Source organism: Callorhinus ursinus, unplaced genomic scaffold (genome assembly GCF_003265705.2).
Source record: "Callorhinus ursinus isolate GAN/ISIS: 27379988/994484 unplaced genomic scaffold, GSC_fseal_2.0 scaffold6, whole genome shotgun sequence".
Classification (NCBI taxonomy): Eukaryota; Metazoa; Chordata; class Mammalia; order Carnivora; family Otariidae; genus Callorhinus; species Callorhinus ursinus.
In genome coordinates, this window is record NW_027397068.1 from 79,100,323 (window position 1) to 79,125,172 (window position 24,850).

The following is a 24,850-nucleotide window of genomic DNA, read 5'->3' on the forward strand; positions in this document are numbered from 1 at the left end:
CTTCTTGTCTTCGTAGGGACTTCCTGTTACTCCCTCTTCTTGTCTTCATAGGGACTCTGTCTGTCCTGTGCTCTGCTGACTTCCCGATCGCCCAGTCCAGTGCTTGTTTCCCTCCGATGGCCTGAAGATAGGTTAGCACCATTTACTTGAGGCACTTTCTTATTTCAGCCTCAGGGTGTCGCCCTCCCGATTTCTCCCACCTTGGCGCTCAGTCCTCCTGGGTCCCATCTGTTGGTGGTACCTCCTCCACGTCTTCCTCCACTTGACTTCTCACATTGGTTTCAGACCTAGGGCATCTTCTCTCCTGTGTATACATGTTCCTGAGGTGATCTTATGCAGTCGGGGAGTTAAAGTACATCTAAACATTAATTATTCTTGACTGTATCTTTGGCCCTGACCTCTGCAGACTCCAGAGGCTTGCTTGATACAGCCATGGTGATGTCTAAGACATATTTCAAGTTTAACGTAGCTAAAACAGAACTGATTTTCTTTCTCAAACATCCTTCTTTCCCTGATCCTTCCCCGTCTCAGTAAATGATATCCTCACCCATAGCGTTGTCCCCACAGAAGTCCATCACTGGTTATCCTGGGTTCCTTCCCTTCCCTCAGCCTCGACATTTACTTGTTGGCAAGTTTCGTTTGCTCTTTGTCTGAAATAGTCCACAAGTGCCTGTCTTTGTCGCCGCCATGAGTGGTCGGGCAGAGTCTCCAGGTGTCAGATGGCGGGGAATCTGCATGGCTTCTGAGTTAGCAACCTTTCCTCTGCTGACCTGGCTTGCTACTCTTCTCCCAGTGGCCGGGCTGGTGTTCTGAAAATAGGAATTCGATCGTCTTACTGCCCTGCCTTCACAGCCCCTTCTGACCTGGCCCACCTTTCCTCTCGGCTTAGCCTGTGCTGGCCACACTGACCACACACCTCTTTCCCATCTGAAGTCTCAGGCATGTTTGTTCTTCCTAGAGTGTTCTTCCCACTGGTTTTCATGCAGCTAGCCCCTTCCTAATGAGACTTTTACGCATCACCTCCTTGAAGAAACTTCTTGAGCATCCCGGCATAATTACACCTTACTTTAAATTCTCTGTGCCAGCCTGTACTGCCATCTGATCCTTGTCTCCTGTGCCAACTGTGGAATGTGAGCTCTGTGCAAGCAGGGATCTCACTTGGCATGTTCATTGCTGCACCGCTTGTGCTCAGAAAGCGCTCAGGGCATTGAAGAGCCGCAGTAAGGAGTTGCTGAGCGACTGCGTGAGCAAATACTCTTGGAACCAAATGTAACTGTCTTCATAAAAAGTTGAGTTTCTTAGGGGTGCTGGGAGGCTCAGTCGATTGGTGTCAGACTCTAATTTCAGCTCATGTCATGATCTCGGGGTAATGGCACTGAGCTCTGCGTCCAGCTCCACGCTCAGCAGGGTGTCATCTTGAGGATTCTCTCCCCCTCTCCCCCTGCCCCTCCCCTCCACGCATGAATGCTCACGCACGCGTTCTCTCTCTCTCTCTCTCGTGCTCTCTCTCTAAATTAAATAAAAACTTCTGAAAGCGTATAGTTAAAACAAAACTTGGTAAATTAAAAAATGTACAGAAATGAAAATCATTCATCCTCAATTTATAGTTGGCTATTGGTAACATTTTGATGGATCCTTTTCTGGGCTCTTTATGCTGCACGTGTGCGCATGAACGCACTCTGAAGTGATTAAATACACGTGCACACCTTTCTGTCCTACGGCCTTTGGCTATGCTTTTGTAATCATTTTATTTGAAAACAGGCTAAAATTATTTTGTAATATGTTAGCTTATAAACATACCATAATTTATCCATTGCTTTCTTATTCATTTATAACAGTTTTTTGTAGTCTGTTGCCATCCATTGACCAAGCATTTTATTTCTATAAATGTGTTTTATGGAAGTAGCCATTATGTGTGAAATATCAGGACGCCCTGTCCTGGTGAACATTTTAAACAAAGTCATCATGGACAGTTCAATGAACTTTGGTGAATAGACAACAAAATGTTACACAACCATTACAGTTCTGTAACATAAAAATATTGTAAGATGTTTACAGCGTATGAAAAAGAGTACTTATTACAAAGTAGGTTGTGTAACCTCATTTATGGAAAATAAGAAAAACCGTAAAGATAAATACAGTCCAGAGTTACTCTCTGGTTGGTAAGACAAGAATGATTTCTATTATCAATCTCAATTTCTACAATAAACAAATACAATGAGAAATTTGACATAAAATTTTTGCTACAGTGAATTTCTTTGTATAATTTTATTGATTGTGTTCTGATTATTTTCTTTTTTTAAAGATTTTATTTATTTATTTGAGAGAGAGAGAATGAGAGATAGAGCACGAGAGGGAAGAGGGTCAGAGGGAGAAGCAGACTCCCTGCCGAGCAGGGAGCCCGATGCGGGACTCGATCCCGGGACTCCAGGATCATGACCTGAGCCGAAGGCAGTCGCTTAACCAACTGAGCCACCCAGGCGCCCATTCTGATTATTTTTGTACTAATACAGGTTACTTACCTGTTTTGTCTGCCTTGGGTTGGTTAGGGACGTGCCCTGCTTGGAAGAGCTTAAATGTACCATATTGGGCTGCTATAAGTGTGCCTTTTCTCTGTTGATGAAGGGCAAGAAATAAACCAATTTCTGTACTCACTTCTTCATTGGGTGTTGAGCTATGATGAGTAGATTTTTAAATCCTTTCTTAACAAGTAAAACAAAGACCCTGACTTTTCATATTGTACATATTCTCTTAGCTCTCTCCTGAATTAGGACTTTTTGGGAGTAGTTACTGTTTTTACTGTACTGGTTGAGGAACCCTTGTGTATATGTACCACTTCTGCCCTGACTGTGTTTTAAAGTCCATGGCTAGCTCTTTGAAAAGCAAAGTGGCTGTGTGTTTTATTGTTCTTTTGATGACTGTATTTTGGGGCATGCCGCTGTGGACATGGCATCCTCAGCATTGCCATGCCTTTTTCTTGTCCATGCTCTTCCTCTGCATTCCTCTCCTGCCTTCCCCTGCTTGGCAGCCTTGCATCACATCTTCACCTGCAAGAGTAAGTGAAAGCCTGGTTGGTTTGCTTGGTTAAATGCTGTGTCTTCCCCTGGCTTAGAGCACCACGAGGCTGGACAGCGACAGGGTGTTGTCTGCCTCCAGCACGGCGGAGCGCGGGATGGTGAAGCCAATGATCAGAGGAGAACGGCAGCAGGATTACCGCAGGCAAGAAAACAGGTAGGAAGTAGTTCTTTTTTTAATTATGAAAGAAGTGAAAGTGTTCCTAGAAAGGGCTTGGGGTAAAGATGATTGACTCTATTGAGGTTTGGCTGACATTTTTAGAATGCTGTTTTCTTTTCACATTACTGCACTGAAGAGAGGGCTTCATGAGCAGTGGTACTCCTTACCCCAGTGCCACGGTGTCGTCTGTCTGGTTGAAATGGGAGCCACTTTGAGTTAAAAATGTTTCTGTTTTAACTGTGCTATTCTGTAAAACATGGAGAAAGGAAGTTTTTCTAGGATGTTAATATTTGATAATTTTTATATTTAGATAACTTAGTCATCATTTCACCCATCCGTATACAAAATCCTTCCATGTTTAAATACATGAAGCCAAACATGACTTCACATGGAGTTTTTAGGATTTATTGAGTGCCACATTACTGTGTCTTATGTTCTGTTGAGAAGGGTAGGGATAAATATGTTTCTCCTGCCATTGTTCCTGCCTAGTGTTTTTGAACAGAGAACTTCTGCCTTTTGTTATTTCCTTTTCTTACGATTTTTAAGTACATGTTACCTTAATTAGAATTCTACTTCCTTGTGATTTTTTAACATTGTTTAAATGTTGAAAAGTGATGTCAGTGCCTGACACATTGAAATAACAGGTGATGAGTTCCAAATGCTGATGAGCTTCAGCAGCAGCGTGATATGGTTCGAGTACTTCTCCAGCAGGTTTCTAAACACACAGAGACAGCAATCGGGCAATAATAACTCAGGAGTACCGTATCATGTACTCTCATTATCAGTAGTGGAACTGGGGGTGTCCTTCTTTTTGTGCTATTCAGATTTTTGATGAAGCCATTCTAACTGTTCTCTCTCAGATCTGGTAACTGAGGCAGGTGACTGGCCCAAGGTCATGTATCAATTTGGTGACAGGCAGCTGATGTAGTTCTTTAATTTTCCATCTTCCAGTAGAGGGCGCTGTCTGTTACAAGTTTTTAATATCATTTATCACAGTAATTGAATTTGTAGATTGATATGGGAATCTCAGGTTTTTCCCTTGTTTTTATCCTGCACTTTGGGTTATTATTCAAGATTTTTGTTGGCTTTGTGAATTTTTTTAGATGTAATAATAAGTCTACTTCCTGTGTCTGTACTTGTTTTCGGTGGTGTATTCTAGAATAAGATATTCCAAATGGTAAACGAGCTTCGTAAGGAATGCCTCTATTTATTTATAAGGTGATTGAGAGCAATGTATCATAGTTCTTAGCCCATAAATATTTGAATGAGTGAATAAATCAAATGGGGGAGAGGAAAGAGCAATTAGGATAATTCTTTTAGGACATGCAAAATTAATGTGTGTGTGTGTGTAAACTATATATATAGTTGGTAAGTAAATATAGTAGGTTAGTACAGTGTCGGATAGCCATCTGATGGTTCACTGTATGTTAGAATTGATTTTATCCTGTGAGCAAAGATTTTACTAAAGGTTTTATTGGAACTGTAGGTATGTACTATTTTGTTGATACTACAGCAGTGATGGAAACAGGTGATTCTTCTATTTTCAGTCTTTGTTTTTCACATATACAATGTGGGTATAAGCAATGCTTCACTTAATTGGTATATTCATAAAAATCTAAGTTGTTTTAATAGATATGTTTAAAATACTGATGTTAGGAGTGCCTGAGGGGCTCAGTCATTGAGCATCTGCCTTCAGCTCAGGTCACGATCCCAGGGTCCTGGGATGGAGCCCCCACGTTGGGCTCCCTGATCGGCTGGAAGCCTGCTTCTCCCTCTTCCTTCCACTCCCCCTGCTTGTGTTCCCTCTCTGCCAAATAAATAAATACAATCTTAAAAAATAAAATAAAATACTGATGTTAGTCAAGGAAAAAAATCTTTTTGAATAATGGAGTGCCTTAAGTTCTCACTGACACATTTTTTTTTTTTTGGTGAGATATTAAATTCCTTATTTTTACCAGATGTGTTAAATTGATGAAACAATTGGTAAGGTTCATCCAGTTTATTGTGTAGATAGTAAATTGAAAGTAACTGCTTATCTGCAATTTTAGATGCCTATAAATATAGGAGTTAAGAGACATGTAAACATAATTGGACATTTAAATTCTATTGTTTATAAGAGCCTTTTTACACCTGAATTGTTCAGTTGAATCCAAATTGTTCAATCATAGGATAAAAAACTGTGAAGCATATAATTTGATGGAAAGACTTTTGTTTTTCCTTCTCACAATTAAAACAGTTTGAGGTAACTCGCTGTGTTTCTCTTTGTTGCTCCTTCAGTGTTGGGGGAGGTGGGGTGGCGGGACGGGAGCCTCCCTCTGGGGACGAGTGACTTTAGTCTGGGGCCATCATGGGCTCTTCTCCTTCTCTTCTCCTTTCTTAAAGAAGTTGTCACAGGAGCCCATGTAGTGACTGAGTGGTCACAGCAGTGACTCCAAACCCTGAACTTGGGCGGGTTCGTCACCGTTTATCCGGGGCTGGTAGACTTAAGTGTTGCTGCTGACAGTGACCATCATTTAACTCACAAATCCGTAGGCACCGATAAGGCTGCTGACTCGCCCTTCCAGCAGATGTGAAGCTCTGTTTGAGCCCTGAGCTCAGTTTGTCTGAGCCCATGTTTACCTCAGTAGGTCTTCCATCCCAGCGTAAGTCACTGTAGCCCACTCTTCACTTTCCAGTTAAGTTTGTGGGAAGGCACAGCACATGTTTCTTTGCTTTTGCTGTCAATTTTAATTTTCTTAATCTATTCGAAGACAAATTTTGTAAAATTTTTCCTGGTCATCTGTAAAAGCTGAGCTAAATGGTAAAGATTTAAACTCTTTAGGAATCTAATTATTTGCCAGTTTGTTTGGGGTGGGAGGTGACTTACAAATGTTATACATAAAATACAGCTAGTAGCCAACTAGCTTAGAGTAATGATTAAATTGCTTGAAATTCTAACCACATGTCTACATGAAAGAGTAGTTAAACTGAACACCATCCATCGAGAGCACTATAAATCTAAGGTAAGGAAATCTCAATTGGATTTGTAATTATTTTACACATTTTAGAAATTCTGTGCTTACTAATGGCTTTCAGATGTTGTTTGACCACAGTACACAACACAGAATCCTGTTGTATATTGTGTCGCAAGGGACACATACCTACACATGTGTATATTTACAACTGAATGAAGAATTTCACAGAACAGTGAACCTTCCACCCTACCAGTGGGGGGGGCAGGGTGATCCACTATTTGGAGAACTTTTTTATCGAACTAGAAATATACCTAACCTTTGAGGTACTTTGACCCAGAATACCTGGAAATACATAAACATTAGGACAGTGCTAATTCTTTGAAGTGTTCCGAATCCTAGTTGCTCTTGGTTTATATTTCTTGGCAGTGCCTTGTTTTTGTAGTGTCCGGCTAAATGATGAAAGGTGTCTGGAATTGATGTGACTTTAAGGGAAAGTGTGAGTAGGATTACTTCTTCTGAAGGCGGGCTTCCCTGTGAGCATGGAGAAATGGTGATACAGAGTGACTGAAGGGGCCTGCAGGGATTATCTTCTCTGAGCTTTATCAGAAGCCAAGGGCAGTGTCTGGCTCTTAGCAACTTGTTCTTCATGTGTAAGAGCTGTTTCAGGCTCACGGTGGTTTAGTTTTTCTGTGTCTCCTAGCGGTAGCTTTTCATCGTGATTCGAGCCATCGCCACAGCAGGTGCGTGACAGCCTGGTCGCCCTACTCTGCACGGAATCCTCATGAATAATAGAGAATCACAGTCAGATCAGTTCTCAGGAAGGAAGCAGATACTTCAGGGAACTGACCTCTTAGGAGTGTGGATATGGTCGCGCTCAGTGCGCTCCTCTGAATATTTGAATAGTTTCCATGTGAACATGAGTCATTGGGCTGTGTATTATTTGTAAGAACCATATGGAGACTGTAAAAACAGTTGCCAAAATATGCATAGATTGTTAGTGATGTTATTAGCCACATGACCTGATTTTAAGAGATGGCCACTCTCTTCTTTCAGAACTCAGGATGCTCCTGGGCCTGAACTGATATTGCCTGCAAGCATTGAATTCAGGGAAAGTTGTGAGTAATTTCAGATTCCATTGTTAGTGAATTATTTCTTGTTCCATTTTCCTCCATCTGATTTTCATGGGTTTTTTTTTTGTTCTTTTTTTTTCTTTTTCTTCTTTTTTGAAATCTTTTCACAGCTGAAGATTCATTTTTATCTGCCATTATAAATTATACTAATAGCTCTACAGTCCATTTTAAGTTGTCACCTACATATGTATTATATATGGCATGTCGGTATGTATTGTCCAGCCAGTACAGACCGGATGTCAGTCCTACAGAACGTACTCACAAAGTGATTGCAATAGTCAACAAGATGGTGAGCATGATGGAGGGGGTGATCCAGGTAAGCCTCAGCCTGCAGAGCCAGTTCAGTAAGTGTGCCCCTTGTTTTATACCAGGAAGCCAGTGGCTTTCGTGTTCCCGCCTGGTCATATGTTTGACTTTACCTCCACAGTCTTTTCTGAAATGCAAGTTCTATAAATAGCACGGACAATGGTATAGCTTTAAAAGTTGAAAAGAAATGTAAACTTGTTTTCTGTTTCTTCCTACAAATGTTAGAATACGGGAAGGTAATCTGAATGTGGGAACATAATGATCATGGTAAAGATCCTCAAAATGGTAGTGGTTGTGAGAACGTATCGAGACTTGGGGATTTTTTAGAATTAAAAACAATAATATGTTGAGGTGAATTTCACATTAACGTAAAATTAACCATTTTAAAGTGACTCATTCAATAGCATTTCGTACATTCACGGTGTTGTGCAGCAACCACTTGTGGTTCCGGAACATTCCCATCACTTTAAAGTAAAACCTGTGCCCATGAAGCAGTTTGTCCTCATAACCCCTCCACCAGTCCCTGGCACCCACCTTCTTAGAATCTTCTCATGGTTATAAAGGCATATGCTCTTTTCTAGTATGAGTGTATGATGTTGGTGGTAATTATGTGGATTTTTGCTAGCATTCATTTAGGTGTGATGGACATCACGACATTTCTCAGTGATGATGAAATGAAAATCTTTCATAAAACTGTGGAAAGCTTAAGGAACTAAGAGCATTCTTTTTGTAGTATGGTTTGTTTCTTTTTAAGTACTCTTCATCTGTAGTTCGTAAAATTGGCATAGCAGTTTTCTAAACTCACGGATAATTTGAAGATTTAATCTTAAGTCCTTAAAAGTAAATGTAAAGATTTTAAGTTTTTCCAAACCACTTATCAGTGCTGTTATTCAGCCACAAAATATAAAACTCTAGTTACATATTATGAAGCAACATGATTAGATGGTTTGGTTGTTTTCCTCCTGTGAGGGTAGTTTGAGCAAACTAATCTGTTGATTCCTTCAGAATTGTTTTAAAAAGGCCAAATTTTTCAAGAACTGTTTCTTTTGTTTGAGGGGTTAGCCTGTGAATCTAATGGGCTTACAATTCTTTTACCCAAGTGAGGAAACAGCTAAAAAGGATTGTCATTTTATTTGGATTCCATTTTTGTGTTCCTCTCTTACTAATTTCTAAAGAAACAGATTTCCTTTTAGTTCAGAGCCATTGTCTGTCTTCCCTCATGTTTGCATTTCTAAAGCCTGTTTCAGATTGTGAAATTCCTGTCATCAGACTACTGCCAATAGACTTTTTCTGATTGAATTTGAACTAGTCAGTGAGATCATCATTATCACAACAGGTCTTTTAAAACACATTTAGGGTTAGTATGTGATTGGAGGAATCTTAAAGTTTTAGGAAAGAATTGTAGTAATGAATAAATCAACAATTTGTAAAAATCTACTTTCAAAAACCGATTTACTCCATTTTAGTATAGTTATGTTTTTTATACATTAAAAAATTTTTAACTTTTATTTTTGTTGTTTCTGTTGGTCTTTTCTGTCTCTTTCATCCTATTACACCAGAGGATAGACACTCATCTTACATAGCTTTAAGTAGTCAGACACACGGTATCATTAAAAGACGTTAAGTCCTTCATTTATAAATCTTTTAAAGAGATCAGTGTGTTCCTGTGTTAATTGTCACATTCCTTTATATAAATTCTGGGAATTCCCTCCCTTACTGTACCAGTGTTAAGAACATAGAACTAATCCTTTATGTCATGTACTTCCAAAGCTGCTTCAGAGCCAGGAATGAATATGTAATTTGGGAATAACATAACTAAATGTCGTACCTTCATGTCGTACCTTCATGTTAGTGTTTTGATTTTTTTAAACTATCATGATTGTTTACAAGTTTCTTTCTCTCGTTCTGCTTGATTTCCCTTCGTCTGTTTTTCTCCAGGAAGTAGACCAGGTTGATCAGGTAGGACGTGCTGCTGGGAACTGGTCCTGGCTATGTCGGCTTAGCTGAGTTTCTCGCGCTGCTTCCATGTCAAACACAATGCTCCAGCAACCGGACTGGACGGTTCATAACACTCATTCAGCAACTGAAACATGCAGTACTAAATCCCTTTTTGACTGTGCAACCTTTATCAGCATTTCATAATTTCTGCTTAATGCACTTCAGTGTGGATATGAAATGACAAAAGTTCTGTTTCTCCTCTTTCTTGTTTATCCTTGGTTCCTATTCTTTGGATCTCATCTGAAGTTGCCTGGCCTGCACATGTGGTCGGGAGATGATGTGATAGATCAGTACTTGATACCGAGTTGCTCGGCATCCGAGCCAGTGACTGCGCGTATCAGGGTGGTTGTGGGTAACCATGGATAGATGCGTGTGTACTTCACAGATTACCAGATAATGCACAATCTCCGATTGGGTGTCGTAGGGTTTGACATCTCTGTTTTCGGCACTGATTCCATACATGGTAGCTAACTGGATCCATGTGTCTGACCATGAATCCTCTAAGATGTCGCAGTTCCATTGCTGTGAACGTATCCAAATTCCTTTGCAAATATCTGGTATCTGTGGTAAATACCTTGGTGACAATGGGAAGGTACTGGTCTATCTCCAGCAGCTTTTCAAGAGCATTCCTTTTTTTTTTTTTTTTCTTTCTTTTTGTTTGTCTTTGGGTCGCTTATGGAAATGTGTTCTGTCTACAGAAACAGAAGAATATTGCAGGGGCACTTGCCTTCTGGATGGCCAATGCATCTGAGCTGCTCAACTTCATTAAACAGGACCGAGATCTTAGTCGAATCACATTGGACGCCCAAGACGTCTTAGCACACTTGGTTCAAATGGCGTTTAAGTAAGGAGCACGTTTTTGGAGATTGCACTATTCTGTAGAGGTTTTTTTTAAAGGTTTTTATTTACCCTAATTAAAGATGAATAGCAAGAAGCATGAATAACTATGTGCCAAATGTGTTGATTTAAGAAATTGAATTTATTAGCTGTGTTTCAGGAATCCTGAGAGTAAAACTATTGTAAATGGAAAATATTTCTAAACAGTATAAACTGTTTCATTTGTGGATGTCATGTCTGACAATAGCAGTGTGTCCTGCTGAGGTTATTAAAATTGCCTACGTTTTTTCAGATATCTGGTTCATTGTCTTCAATCAGAACTGAATAATTATATGCCAGCCTTTCTGGATGATCCTGAAGAGAACAGCCTACAAAGACCAAAAATAGGTTAGGATGCCCTTTTTCTCCTCCCTCCCTGTCTCTCCTCGCTCTCTCTCTCTTTCTCTCTGGGCTTTCCTTCTTCCCTCCTTCTGTTTAACTTCATTTTAATATTTCATATGCATTAGAAGGAGGTATTTTCAAAATAAATGAGATAACCTATTGGCTTTGGTATTCTTCAGTAAATCGTAACTGCTGTCTGTTCTGTTTCAAGAACAGCTCTGGGTTGGTGTGTCGTGCTTTTTCCAAAGGTGTCTTAGGGGGAGCTGCAGTGTGCGTAGTTAATGGCCGTATGTGGTTTCACCCTCACTGTCATCTCCTGTCTGAAGAGACCAGTGTCTCAAAAGCGACCCGGTAGGCATTCTTACCATAACTGCCATTTTCTGAATTCACCGTTCGTTCAAAAGACTCTTGCTTTCGTCCCGCATCTCTGAACAGATGACGTTCTGCACACACTCACGGGAGCCATGTCTTTGCTGCGACGCTGCCGAGTCAATGCTGCCCTGACCATCCAGCTCTTCTCCCAGCTCTTCCACTTCATCAACATGTGGCTCTTCAACAGATTGGTGACCGACCCCGAGTCGGGACTGTGCTCTCACTACTGGGGGGCGATTATCCGCCAGCAGCTGGGACACGTGGAAGCGTGGGCAGAGAAGCAGGGCTTGGAGCTGGCAGCCGATTGCCACCTCAGCCGGATAGTGCAGGTGGGCTTCCCGAGTCTCACCTCCGCGCCGTCCCTGGACTTCATCGTCGGCGGCTCTCCTTCCGTCCGGGGTCAGAACTCGGATTCAGGCAATTCAGTACCCCCCTGGGGTGTTGCATGTGCACAGCTAAAGAAACACTGGCGTGTTGGTTTGCCTGGGCCGCTGTGACAGACTTCCACAAGCTCAGTGCATCAATGACAAACAGTTGTCTCCTAGTCCAGGAGGCAGGAGGTCCAAGGTCACGGTGTGGGCTGGGTGGTTCTCCGCCTTCATTTTCACAGGTGTTCTCCCCGTGGGTATGTGTGTCTCCACACATCCACTATTTATACAGACACAAGTCATGTTAGACCTGCTGTCCTCGCTCACTTCTGTCAAGACCCTTTCTCCAAGTAAGGTCGCGTTCTGTGGTACACGGGGTTAGGACTTCTGTGTATGAATTTTAGGGGACACAGATCAGCCCGTAGCAGGTGGTAAGAAGTAGAGTAAGTGCCCTTAAAGGGTTCTTTTCTGAGACTAGTAGGTGTATTTTGTGAAGCTGCATACTGAATGGATGGATTACAGTTTAAAACTGGGTAACACTTTAGTCTTTAGCATACGGAGCCAAGTGACCACAAAGCAAAAACCCGTAGTGGATGCACAGCAGAGAAAGAGGAAGGGGTCTAAGCATAGCACTCGGCAGTCCTCACAACCCAAAGGACCAGAGCAGGAGACTTGAGAAGGGGACGGAGGAGCACTCAGCTATGTGCTAAGGCCTCGGCCAGTTCTCAGGGAGCCCCTACATAGCCCACACTGGACACGGGGGTTTCACAGTCAAAGAAATAACATCTGCAGCCTCAAAACCTAGGACAGATTTTTTTTTTATTACTACAGTGTATAATTTTGCATTTTTTCCTCAATTTCTTTTTTTTCTTTTAAAGATTTTATTTATTTATTTGAGAGAGAGAGAATTAGAGACAGAGAGCACGAGAGGGAAGAGGGTCAGAGGGAGAAGCAGACTCCCTGCCAAGCAGGGAGCCTGCTGTGGGACTCGATCCCGGGACTCCAGGATCATGACCTGAGCCAAAGGCAGTCGCTTAACCAACTGAGCCACCCAGGCGCCCCTTTTTTCTCAATTTCTTAATTTCTTTTAAAGTAATTTAGTATAGAAAGAGGCTACTATTCTCCTCCACTGGCTATAAAAAAGTCATTACAATGAAACTTTATTCAGACTCCGGTAATTGGTAATCTGAGTGGTTATGATGTAAATGTTTACAGTTTCTAAAAGAATTTTTAAAAATGATTTATGGACATAAATGAATCTCATTTACATTTTTATATTTTAGTAAAATATAAATGTGTATATTTTAGTAAAATTAAGAAACTGTCTAAAAACCTTCACTAGACAATGCTTTTTCAGTTCAATGTTAATAGAAGTGTGTTTCCCTAAAAAACATTCTGCATTTCAAAATCAAATTAGCAAGTTATTACAGTTTTAAATGTTACATAAAGGGAATATTTATGAAATACTTTTGAATCATATCTCCTGTTATTCTTTTGAACAGGCAACCACTTTGCTTACAATGGATAAATATGCGCCTGATGACATTCCAAATATAAACAGTACCTGCTTTAAGTTAAATTCACTGCAACTTCAAGCCTTGTTACAGAATTACCACTGTGCACCCGATGAGCCTTTTATCCCCACGGTGAGTGGCACACGTTAGCCACACAGCATGAGACATGTTTGCATAGGGAAATTTTCAGTTCAAAAAAGTGGGGGAGAATCCACGTTTATAATTACTTTATTTCTTTAATAAATAAGCTACTTTACTTAATCATCTCATAAGATCATTTTTCTTGTTGACATTTGAGTTTGGACTCGGTACAAGAAAATACACAAGCATTTTAAGTAGAAGAGGATTTAATTCAGGGAATTAGGTTCTTGGGAAGTCATTGGAAGGACTGGGGGAGAGGAAGTTAATTTGCCCTGGTTCCCAGGCTCACCCCTGGGACCTGAGGCTCAGAGGCCCAAGAGCTCCTGCCACGGCCATAGGCATCCATGTGCTGCGGGCACAGAGTGCCCCCTCATATCCACTGCTCATCCTCGTGTGCCACCAACAGCAAGCAGTGCGGCCGGGGGCCTCCCGACCTGGGCAGGTGCAGCAGACTGGTGGGAATCGAGGTTTGGCATCATGCCTCTCGAGAGGAGTGGAGGGTGAGCGGCCTAGTTCACGGCGTGTGCTACAGCTGCTGTGTATAGAGTGAGAAAGGCTGCAAGTGCTTGTCGCCACCCATGGATAAAGTCCGCTCGAGGCAGGAGTCCTGATGAGGGAAGTGCATGAGGTGGATGGGTTGACCTCTAGTCCTGACTTGGTGCCAACAAAAGACGTGTATGGAGTAGCCCAGGATCAGAAACCAGCAAACGCCCACTGACAAAACAGCGTATAGAAGGTCTTGTCACTGTCACGTTAAGGAGCACGGCGCCGAGGTGTGAATTTGCACAGCAGATGACATGCACTGTGCCGTGTGCACAGAAGTCAGAAGTAAATAGAGCACGCTTCTGTCTGTACGGGTTTCACGAGCACACAGGTGGGATCTGTGGCGGGAGAAGCCCAGGAAGCTGACCCAGGGAGGGAGACGGTGACGAGGGGCTGCTTCTCTGTCCCTTGAACTGGGGCCAGTTGAGGTGCTGTGTTCACTTCCTCGAGCTTTACAGTGAAGGTGTGTGAGCTTTCCTGTTAGCTGGGAATAGATATTTTTGTCCCAAGTTTTTACATTTTCCACTGTGAGTTTTTTCTGTCATTAAAAATTCTACAAAAATAGGATTATTAGCACCTGGATGTTAAAAAATTGCAGGGAAAAAATGATTACTTTTGAAAAGGGAAACCATTTTCTTGTGATTGAATAATTTCTTTTTAAGGCTGCAGATGACTTGAGATTAATTATGACTATCTTGGTTCATATGTTTGAAGTGTGTACTTCGCAGGTGATACGTTGCTCTGCAAAGTGACGTTAACACACTGAGAAATCTCTTCTCGCTCGCAGCCTGCCTGCGTGTATGTGGCCACACTGCGCACGAGGAGATCTGAGTGCCAGTCCATTGGTGTGCCGTTCTCACTGTGCATCTGTGTTCTGACCAGGACCTGATCGAAAACGTGGTGGCCGTGGCTGAGAACACGGCTGATGAGTTGGCGCGCAGTGACGGGAGGGAGGTGCAGCTTGAAGAGGACCCCGATCTGCAGTTGCCTTTTCTTTTGCCAGAAGACGGCTACTCTTGCGATGTTGTCAGGAACATTCCAAATGGTTTACAAGAGTTTTTAGACCCTTTGTGCCAGAGAGGTGAGTCTCGCCTACTGTACCTGGCATCTGAACTATGACCTGAGCCTTGTATCAGTTTGTGTATGTGTGTCTGTGTGTGTGTGGCAGTCCACACGTGTGGAGCACACACCATATGCTCCTGGAGAAAGCTGTGTTCCAGGATGCGGAAGTAAGCGATTCTCGGTGATGAGGGGTCAGCAGTGTCCTGCCATGAAGCCCTGGGGGGTACTGTGACCCTCCCGCGGGCACTGGCTATGCTCACCAGCTGCCACCGCCACCTTTCTGCTGGGCCTGCTAGGAAGGAGGACCTTTTGTTGCTTCTCCCTCCGTTTTTTTGTGAGCCCGGGAGCTTGGCTCACCCCTGGAACTGAATTGTCCGTTGTGTTGCTACCAACAGAGTTGGGGGGCAGCACAAGTGCTGCAGTCAGACCCTCCCAGCTCGGACCCCAGCTCTGTCTCCTGTGACTTCCATCTATAAGATGGGCATGTGGACAGCGGGGACTCAGGATGTGAGGACTGGGCCAGCTGCCCATGGGGCGCTTAGACCCGGGGCACCTGCCGTGTGTGCGTGAGCCAGACTCCAGCTGGTCCTGTGTGAGGGCAGAGAACCCCCTGGTCTCATCCTACCACCTGTTCACATCCTCTTGTTGGACTGGGCTGATACAAATACCACACTTAGGGGGTGCCTGGTGGCTTAGTCGGTTAAAGTGGCCGACTCTTGGTTTCGGCTCAGGTCATGGTGCCAGGGTCCTGGGATCGAGCCCTGTATCGGGCCCCCTGCTCCGCGGGGAGTGTGCTTGACATCTGTTCTCCCTCTGCTCCTTACCCCCCAAATACCACACTTACACCTGAAGCACAGACTTTTAAATTAGACCACAATTCAGTCCCGGTCTGCTGTGTTTTGTAACGTGGAGCTCAGATGAATAAAAGAAGAAATTCAAAATTCAGGAGTTTAAACAAAAATAATAGCAAAGTTAAGGTTTTATGTTCATCTACATAAGTGTGGTGAGTGTGATTTTTCATTTCAGTGACTTTCACATGCTGCAGTAGATTTTTATGTCTTTAAAGATTTTGATAGTTTAAAATTTCCATTTTCCAAAGCTTTCTGTAACAGAAGGGTAGTGTGTTAGTTCATCCACCAGCAAATGTGGCTATAGCCATGCCGGGAACGCGGACCCTGTCTCCTCTCAGCACTATCCTCCGAGCAGCAGAGCTGAGGCGTGTGCGTCTTCGAGGAGCCTTGTGTAATGGAGACGGGCCGGGACAGGAAGCCGGGCTCCTGTCTGGGACCAGCAGGGGGGACGGAGGTGTGGGCTGCAGTGATGTCCACGAAAGCTTCAGTCGGGCATTGGGAGCCCCCGGGTCAGGGCTGCTGTCGGGGGAATCCTCCATCCCCGCAGAGGGGGCCTGCGTTGGTCTGTGGCACCGGCGTGTGGCTTCGGTGTGCCGAGCCCAGGGGTATTCGCTGCCATGTGGGCACCACCGTGTGTCACACCTGCGGGGCCATGCCCGTCAGCTGTGTGTCCCCAGCACCCACGCACCCACGTGTGGGTTACAGCGGCAGTGTTCTGGCAGGCTGCTTCCCGGACCGCCCTCCCTGCCCTGACCCTGCGCGGCCATCAGGTGCTTGGTGGCTCGTCACTGCTGGCTCTCCTGCCCCCAGCCATGCCCCTTCAGCCCCAGGATCCGAGCGTGCAGCCTCCACTCCCAGCCTTGTCGTTTATACTAACTGCCACTGCGCGGCCCCGCGGGCCTTTGCCCCCCTCACCCCCCACCCCCCGCTCGTGCCCACTGCTTCACTCGCACTCGTGCCAGGTAGCCCTTTGTCTAGAAAACCTCAGCCTCCTCCTGACGCTTCAGCCACTTTCCCCACAAGTGATTCTGTGTTCTTTCGGGATGTTTCTGTGACAGCACCTGAAGCACGTGTATCCGTCTGTCTCTGAGGTCAAGCTGCAGTCCTGGGGGGCGGGCTCCCCCTACTCCTCAGCGCCTGCAGTCCTGGGGGGCGGGCTCCCCCTACCCCTCAGCGCCTGCAGTCCGGGGGGGCGGGCTCCCCCTACCCCTCAGCACCTGCAGTCCTGGGGGGCGGGCTCCCCCTACTCCTCAGCGCCTGCAGTCCAGGGGGGCGGGCTCCCCCTACTCCTCAGCGCCTGCAGTCCGGGGGGGCGGGCTCCCCCTACTCCTCAGCACCTGTAGTCCTGGGGGGCGGGCTCCCCCTACCCCTCAGCACCTGTAGTCCAGGGGGGCAGGCTCCCCCTACCCCTCAGCACCTGCATTCTGGGGGGCGGGCTCCCCCCACTCCTCAGCACCTGCAGTCCTGGGGGGCGGGCTCCCCCTACTCCTCAGCACCTGCAGTCTGGGGGGCGGGCTCCCCCTACTCCTCAGCACCTGCAGTCCAGGGGGGCGGGCTCCCCCTACTCCTCAGCGCCTGCAGTCCTGGGGGGCGGGCTCCCCCTACTCCTCAGCACCTGCAGTCCAGGGGGGCGGGCTCCCCCTACCCCTCAGCACCTAACGTGGGGCCGCTGGGTGTCGAGTGCTCAGCACCGAGTCCTTGTGAAGGCACGCACGGGAAGACTAACTTACTAGCATTTTTCAGAGCTGTACGTGTGATTTGCGGTGTGCACACAGCTGCTGGTTTTGTAATGTGTGGCGTCAAGGAGAGACTGGCCAAGTTGGGAAGAGTGAGCTCTTGCCTTGGTGGTGAAGTTTACTCCGGGACTTCCCCTGAGGCTCCCCTGAATGACTGATTTCAGAACGTATGTGCTATTTCATCATGGTCTTGGCGTCCCCAGGTTATTCCATGTGTGTCAGATGGCAACACAGCCTATTACAGAGGTGCCTTTACAAGACTTACAAAGAACTGGGTGTTTTCTTGTATGACATCAGTGTTTTTAATTCTTCATGCTCAGTTCTTTGTAAGCCAAATAAAGAAGTACTATGTGTTCTCAGTTTATACTCCTTTTGTTTGTCCTATAACAGTCACGTGAGAGAAGGCTGTAAAACCAGCACGGACTCATACCTGATCCGAGATGCATTCCTTCACCTGAGAGAGCAGAAAATGTCTGTCTAATGTGTGAGCCAGCCTTGGCATTTGAAAAAAATAAGAAAATAATAAAAGTTGTTCATTTCAAAATCGTGATAATCACAGTGCTCTCAAACAGGGGAAAGAGAAGTTGTAGGTTATATTTTAATGAAAATGGATTGAAACAGTGATTTAAAAAAAAAAGACTCTAAGTTTATATCTTTAACTGTGTTCTCTTGTGACATCTCCTTTTCCCCTTACGGCAAAAAACCTCATAGGTGCCCAAAAATAACGGGCAGCCTCCCCTCACTAGTGGAACCCTAGAGTGGGGGAGTGGTGCCCAGTGCCAGTTCTGAGGACTGGCTGAGGCTCTGTGTGCTGGCGAGAGCAGTCACTGTGACATCGGGCACGTGCTGTGCTCCGCGTGATCGTTTGGCTGCTAGTATTAGTGAGACCAGACTGCTTTGGAGAACATTTAAGAATTGTGCAAGGCCTATGTGATACGACTTTGTCAAGAAATTCCCGAGAAACATAGAATAAGATGTGACAAAATGGGGCGCCTGGGTGGCTCAGTTGGTTAAGCGACTGCCTTCGGCTCAGGTCATGATCCTGGAGCCCCGGGATCGAGTCCCGCATCGGGCTCCCTGCTCGGCGGGGAGTCTGCTTCTCCCTCTGACCCTCTTCCCTCTCGTGCTCTCTATCTCTCATTCTCTCTCTCTAATAAATAAATAAAATCTTAAAAAAAAAAAAAAGATGTGACAAAATGAAGAGTGACATGTTATGAATCAAAAGGCTTAGTTTTGTACAGATGTCATTTCTTCATGAAGGGAATGTCATAGATACTCTTTAAAAAACATAAAGTGATTCTGCAGTTTATTTGTAAGAAATTTAAGTGACTAGTAAGGAAATTTGGACAGAGTCATGAGAAGGGGTCCATCCTACAGGTCAGAGTCCTGCCTGAAAACCGTAGAGCCCAATGTGACATTGTGGGCAGGCATGTGTCCTCGTGGTGGTTCTGGTCTCTGCTGTGCAAGGCATTCTGGGTATTGTTGAGTGCTTGGTCAGCAAGGAAGGAGTTACCGTGCAATTCAGTGATTTCTCAGAAGTAAGGAGAAAGTGCTTTAAAAAAAAAGGGGGAGGGAACCAATTTCACTTTTCAGCCTGGTGTTGAATTCCGTTGGATGAAAACAATGATTTTAAATGTGATAGTTCAGTTTTGAGAGGGAATAAATGTATGTAGAGTAGGAAAAATAAATGTCATCTTTAGATATTAAGCAATTGACACGTGATGCTGCTTCCCTTCTTGAAGATTATGTGGCTGACATGGCTGTGCTTTTCAGTTTTATAATTTGCTTGTTTCCTCCTCAGGATTTTGCAGGTTAATCCCTCACGCACGCTCACCAGGTACCTGGACGATATTTTTTGAGGGTGCAGATTATGAGAGCCACCTTCTGCGTGAAAACACGGAGCTGGTAAGTGTTGTGAGGGTGACAGGCGGAGTACAGACTAACCTGTATTCCTTACAGTTTGGAAAATGTGACGTAAACTCCTTTCTTGATTATAGCGAGCATTGTGATAAAAATATTTTAAAATCACCTTTTAAGTACCAATTTTATTTTTAAAAAACCTGAAACCATGACTAATGTATATTTTTTCCAGGCCGTGTCTGTCCACTTTTGTCCGTAAACAAATGGTATTTTTTAAAATAAAGAATATTTCTACCCACAGCTATACCAGCCTCCTTAATGTCAATACATAGTTTTTAAAAAATATTAATACGATAACCTTACGAATTTTATTAGAAAATGTTTTTCTAGGGGTGCCTGGGTGGCTCAGTTGGTTAAGCGGCTCCCTACCTTGTGATCTCTGGGTCCTGGGATTGAGTCCCACATGGCGCTCCCTGCTCAGTGGGGAGTCTGCTTCTCCTTCTCCCTCCACCCCTCCCCCTGCGCTCTCTCTCTCAAATAAAAATTAAAAAAAAAAAAGTTTTTCTCTGGTAGAAATATTTTCTCCTTATAGTTGGTTCTACCTTGTTTTAAATACATATCAAAATTACTTGCTGATATTTTGCATCTTCTGAAAGAGAGTCAACCCTAGTATTTGCTAGTTTCATACATTTTATGGAAAATTCTGCTTTGCCTCCTACAGAGAGTTTTAAACAACAGGGAATGTTTCCCTGTGCGCTAGAACGTGACAGCAGACACAGTTGTCCTGTACGACATAGACTGCCATATCTCTGATTAATAGAAACAGATGAAATTTTTCCTTTTTGAACTTTGTTACTGAGTTTCATTTAAATATTTTTCTATAATTGCCATTTTCATCTTTAAGCCACTTAAGGGTTTGAAGGAGCAAACTGATGTGACTGTACTTTTGTCGAGGTTCCTATGGGTCAGGGTCAATGTGTTATGTGTGATTGATTGCATGTGGCCATTTATTCACCTGTCCACCGATTCTCAGAAGGCATGGAATTGTCCAGCACACCTGACCCGCCAAGATTTAGAGATTCTGGTGTGTGAAAACAGCCAGATACCTTCTGAAGCTTCAGAGACTTCCTTGTACTACTCTAAAATATTAACCAGTAGTCAGTCAAAACTCTGTGCCTATTATGTACCTAATTTCTAAGAAAACATAGCTTGTGTAAGGTGGCAATACTTAAAGTAAAGCATATAATGTGTGTTTTGTATATCAAATTCCAAGTAATCATTTGTGATGACTGAGTAGCCTGCTTTAGACTGGAGTGTGTGTCCTGCCCTCTCCAGCAGCTGAGTTAGCGGATGGGAGCTCTGCCCCGTCAGAGAGCTGGTGGTGCACAGCCACTGACACACCAACAGTGCGCCTCTCACGCTGTCTCTCGGCCTCGCGAGCCTTTTGCCGCATGCTGAGTGATAGCAGTTCCCAACTCCCAGATTTTATAGAACAGCAACTCCCTCCGTAGATGGAATCACGCTGCCTTCATCTTCCTAGTGTAGTCAGAGATCCCTCGGGAGCTCTCAAGTCTTAATCTAAAAGAAAAAAAATTGTAATGTCACCTAATCTTGCTTATTTTCCTTAAAGTGTTCTCTCACTGACCTTGGTTCTAACTTAACAACCCACATGTATAATTACCACTTGTTGGTGATGTGCCTTCGTACTTACGTATTTGATTAAATTATCCCTTAGTGTGTATGCACTGGTAATTTTTCTTTGTAATTTTGTTTATTCTTCGGGTGAGGTGTGACATGTGTCTAACATGTAGCCTCAGTGGGCAGTTCCTCATTTGCTTAGGGGTCAGTTTGAGAACTGACCTCCACCCCTGAGCCGTGACTTTATTACCCAAAGTACTTGGAACGGTGGTGCCCGCATCATGGGGTGGCCTGACTTCATATGGCACCTGCATTCTCCCAAGAGACAGATGTGTGATCATCTTTGTTACAACTCTTTTGCTGACCTCCCCATAGATGGTGGGAAATAAGTTTACATTTTTTCTTTAAAAAACACCTAGTAATTTATTTTGAAAGGTAATAAAGTAACAATTTAATTTCATTTCTATGATTGGGTTTTTCTAATCTGTAGTAATGGAAGTGTAGTTTTGCTTTCTAAATTAAGTTCTTTAACGCTTAAATAGCACTTATGACTAGTTTCATCTTCGAGGCTCTTGAGTCGAGAGTATTGATCCTTTTCCCGGGTTACTCCATGAGCAGTATCTGTAATCCTTGCTCGTTGTCTGTGCCGTTTACCACATGATTGTCTAAGGTAGAAACACTTCATTTCAGCCATAAAATAAACCTTTGTTTTCATCCTTCAGGCTCAGCCTCTGAGGAAAGAACCCGAAATAATCACTGTGACTCTTAAAAAGCAAAATGGGATGGGCCTCAGCATCGTTGCAGCAAAGGTAGGGCACCGTGGGTGATGTGAGTTGTCACGCTTCATTCCTGGACCTTGAGTCAGTCAGCACTCGGCCGAGTGTGTGGGAGTCCTTCGCTGCCCGAGGACGAAGTGCGCCTACGCTTCTGTTTCTCTTGGGGGTCAGTGGTGTTACACAAAAGAGGCCATGGTGCTCAGGCCCAGGCAATGGAGGGACGGCATCCTGCTCTGAACACAGGAGCCCTAGAGAGTGTGACCTTGATGTTGAGCCAGGAGTGCTCCTGAGGAGCAGGCCATCGGAACTTGAGCCACAACAGGCACAGGAGCAAACGATTCCTTAGTCTGAAACAGGAGCTGGGCCTCGCACATGGTGAGAGCGGGGCACCGGACGCCTTTGCAAGTGCTAGTGCACGGACACGTCCCCACACACTTGTTACCCAGGTGGCCTGCTGCCTCCCCGGTCCAGGCACTCTCTTCCAGTGGGTGTGCCGTGGGGCCTAGGAGGTCGCACCCTTCCCCAGGGCTGCACATGGGCCCGCTCTGTACTGAGTGCCGCAGACCCACTTGCAGGGCGTCGGGAACGAAGTGCATCCCCGCTAGCCTCAGAGTGGGTAGTTGGGGATGAGCAGGGATGGCACGAAGCCAGCTACAGCTGAGGGAGAGTGGAGTGAGGGAAGTGGTGCTCAAGTGATTCTGGAAACTCCTGACTGATGGCCGAGGGTTCGCGCTGTATCCTGTAGACTCCATAGAGAAATGAAAGGGACGTGATGGAACTGGAATTTCAGGAAGCTGTGTCTAGGAAGGGCGTGGTGTAGGGTGACTGGAGGAACCTGGGACCTCAGGTGGGATTCCAGGTGGAATCGGCTGGCGGAGGTGAGCCTTTGTCGGGTGTGGACTCAGTAGTCTGCTTCTGAAGCGCCAGGTTCTATGGGGTTACCCAAGATGGGCCAGAGGGTAGGTCTAGAACCTGTTAGCCCAGCTCATAGTCCAGAGTCCCTTACTCCTGATAAGGCTCATGCTCATGGGCCATATTTCCAGACTATTCTAACTTAATGGACCCACAACTCAAAACTTTGGGAGTTGTGAATGGGAAGGTATTAGACATGGACTATTTTCTCTGCTTACCAACTGAATCAGATGCTCATTTTTAAGGGAAAAAAAATACCAGGATGAAAAATTACCTTGCCACACTCAGATACACAGGAAAACTTTAGCCTGTGTGTTTCCTATTATGTGTTTATTTATATGGATCTTCTTTCCAGTATTCATCTTACTTGGGATTTGAAGTACTAACCTGTGGGATGGCAGGGCCACTGTTTATCAGCACCTCCATCTTTTCCAGCTTAGAAAGCTAAGCTCGCTCTCAGTACAGAAAAACCTGTTTTCTGAAGATTCCAGTCTTATTTACGTAAGCATCTTTGATCCTTTCCTGTAACATGTAAAGTCATCATGTATAAAGTGAGGCTGCACGTGGGCCCCTGCCGTCCCCTCTGGCCTCTGTTCTTGCCGGGCGGCCAGGTGTCAGTGGGTGGTTAGGGCAAGGAGGTGGGCTCAAGTCACGGTCACGCCTTGGTTCACTTACCTATGCCTGTGGGTGAGAGGCAGAGGGGAGGGCACTGGCCCCAGGCCTCCATCCTCCCCCAGGAATGGTTCCTGCTAAGGGTCAGATGGCAGGCAGTGGGGAGAGCCCTCTCACCGTCAGGAAGGGTCCCTCCACCTTTATGTAGACTCTGGAGCAGGGGAAGGAGTGAGAAAGCAGTGAGTGGGCCTAGAGGGCAGGACCTCAGCTGAGGCCCCGTTCGCAGGTCTCTGTGTGGGGGTGCTCGGGCCGGGACCAGTGAGGACAGCTGGCCCACCTGGCCTTCGTGCACCACCGTGGTGCTGGCCACGCAGCTGTGCTTCTGTCCTGGTGGTGGTTCCCTGCACTTGCTCGCCTCTTCCGCTCCCAGCTGTGCTGACGCCACTCCCTCTGAGCTCCCGTGCCTTCTGTGTGCATCTGCGCTCACGCAAGGAAGCATGGGGAGTACGGTGTTCTCCCTCTAGTCAGCAGGGGGTACTTCGTCATAAAAACAGAAATGACTCTGGAATCCTTGCTATTACGAAGTGTTTGCGACTTGTGCTAAGAAATCGTGGTAGCACCGTGACCGATTTCCGTTAGCCTAGCGTAAGTTGGGAACATGCAGGATTTAGCTTCCTTAGCTTCCGGTTGTGTAGTAGTCTGGAGAGGAGGTATTTGTTTCTTTCACTAATAATAGAGTAACAAACTCAACGTGAAAGTAGTAGTAGTAGCTCATCGTTAGGGTGCTGTTTATTCCAGGAGAGAACACCAAGTGCCTGCTGTGTAAAAATAAAGTATAATTTTCACTTTTTAACCTTGAAGTCTCTAGGTTTCTGTTGGTGGTGTTTTCTGTACTGACACATTAAAAAAAAAATTGTAGATAAAACTGGAAAATAGCAGTGTTAGCATTTCTAATTGGGATATAGGGTTATAGAGTTGGGGCTTCATGGGGACTAGGAGCAACACAGGAAGTTAGGTAGAAACCTTACTGCCCGAAGCTGGGAGGGAGAGCATGGTGCCTGTGACACATCTGCAGCGGACTGGCTGCAGCTAATTTCTGAGAGCAGCCTGCTCGCCTTCCTGCCACCTTCCCACGCGGCACCTGCCACAGGCCTCCCCTCAGAGCCAGAGAACCCAGGACAGGGGCACCTGCTCAGTGTCTTCACCCCCCGGCTCACCTGTCTCACGGCAGGCCTGCTCCTTCCTTTTCTAAACTGGGAAGGTGGCACCCCCGCCAACATTTCAGGGATTTCCACACTGTTTTTGTTTCTGGTCTTTTTAAATACTTTCCACAGTGAAAGTATAGTATTTATAAATTTAGAAGCAGAAGAAGTTTTTTGAAAAGAGATTCCAGGGGCGCCTGGGTGGCTCAGTCGTTAAGCATCTGCCTTCGGCTCAGGTCATGATCCCAGGGTCCTGGGCTCGAGCCCCGCATCGGGCTCCCTGCTCGACGGGAAGCCTGCTTCTCCCTCTCCCACTCCCCCTGCTTGTGTTCCTTCTCTCACTGTGCCTCTCTCTGTCAAATAAATAAATAAAATATTTTAAAAAAAAGGATTCCAGATTTAATGCTAAGGTGGTTAATTCAT

The 24,850-nt window shown here is 45.1% G+C and overlaps 1 protein-coding gene across 11 annotated transcripts in view; it reads left to right on the forward strand.

Annotated features, from left to right (window-relative positions):
• AFDN (afadin, adherens junction formation factor) overlaps window positions 1-24,850 on the forward strand; it is a 134,158-nt gene that overhangs the window by 71,724 nt on the left and 37,584 nt on the right. For 7 of the 11 annotated variants that reach the window (XM_073894232.1, XM_073894228.1, XM_073894229.1 and 4 more), the window contains 11 exons: window positions 3,113-3,231; window positions 7,242-7,303; window positions 7,429-7,634; window positions 9,563-9,583; window positions 10,321-10,466; window positions 10,752-10,846; window positions 11,276-11,541; window positions 13,083-13,226; window positions 14,661-14,859; window positions 19,229-19,332; window positions 21,648-21,734. In XM_073894232.1, the coding sequence (XP_073750333.1) occupies window positions 3,113-3,231; window positions 7,242-7,303; window positions 7,429-7,634; window positions 9,563-9,583; window positions 10,321-10,466; window positions 10,752-10,846; window positions 11,276-11,541; window positions 13,083-13,226; window positions 14,661-14,859; window positions 19,229-19,332; window positions 21,648-21,734 (1,449 nt within the window). The remainder of the gene's footprint in view (window positions 1-3,112; window positions 3,232-7,241; window positions 7,304-7,428; window positions 7,635-9,562; window positions 9,584-10,320; window positions 10,467-10,751; window positions 10,847-11,275; window positions 11,542-13,082; window positions 13,227-14,660; window positions 14,860-19,228; window positions 19,333-21,647; window positions 21,735-24,850) is intronic. The other 4 variants (XM_025866554.2, XM_073894234.1, XM_073894235.1 and 1 more) reach the window with 1 other exon arrangement.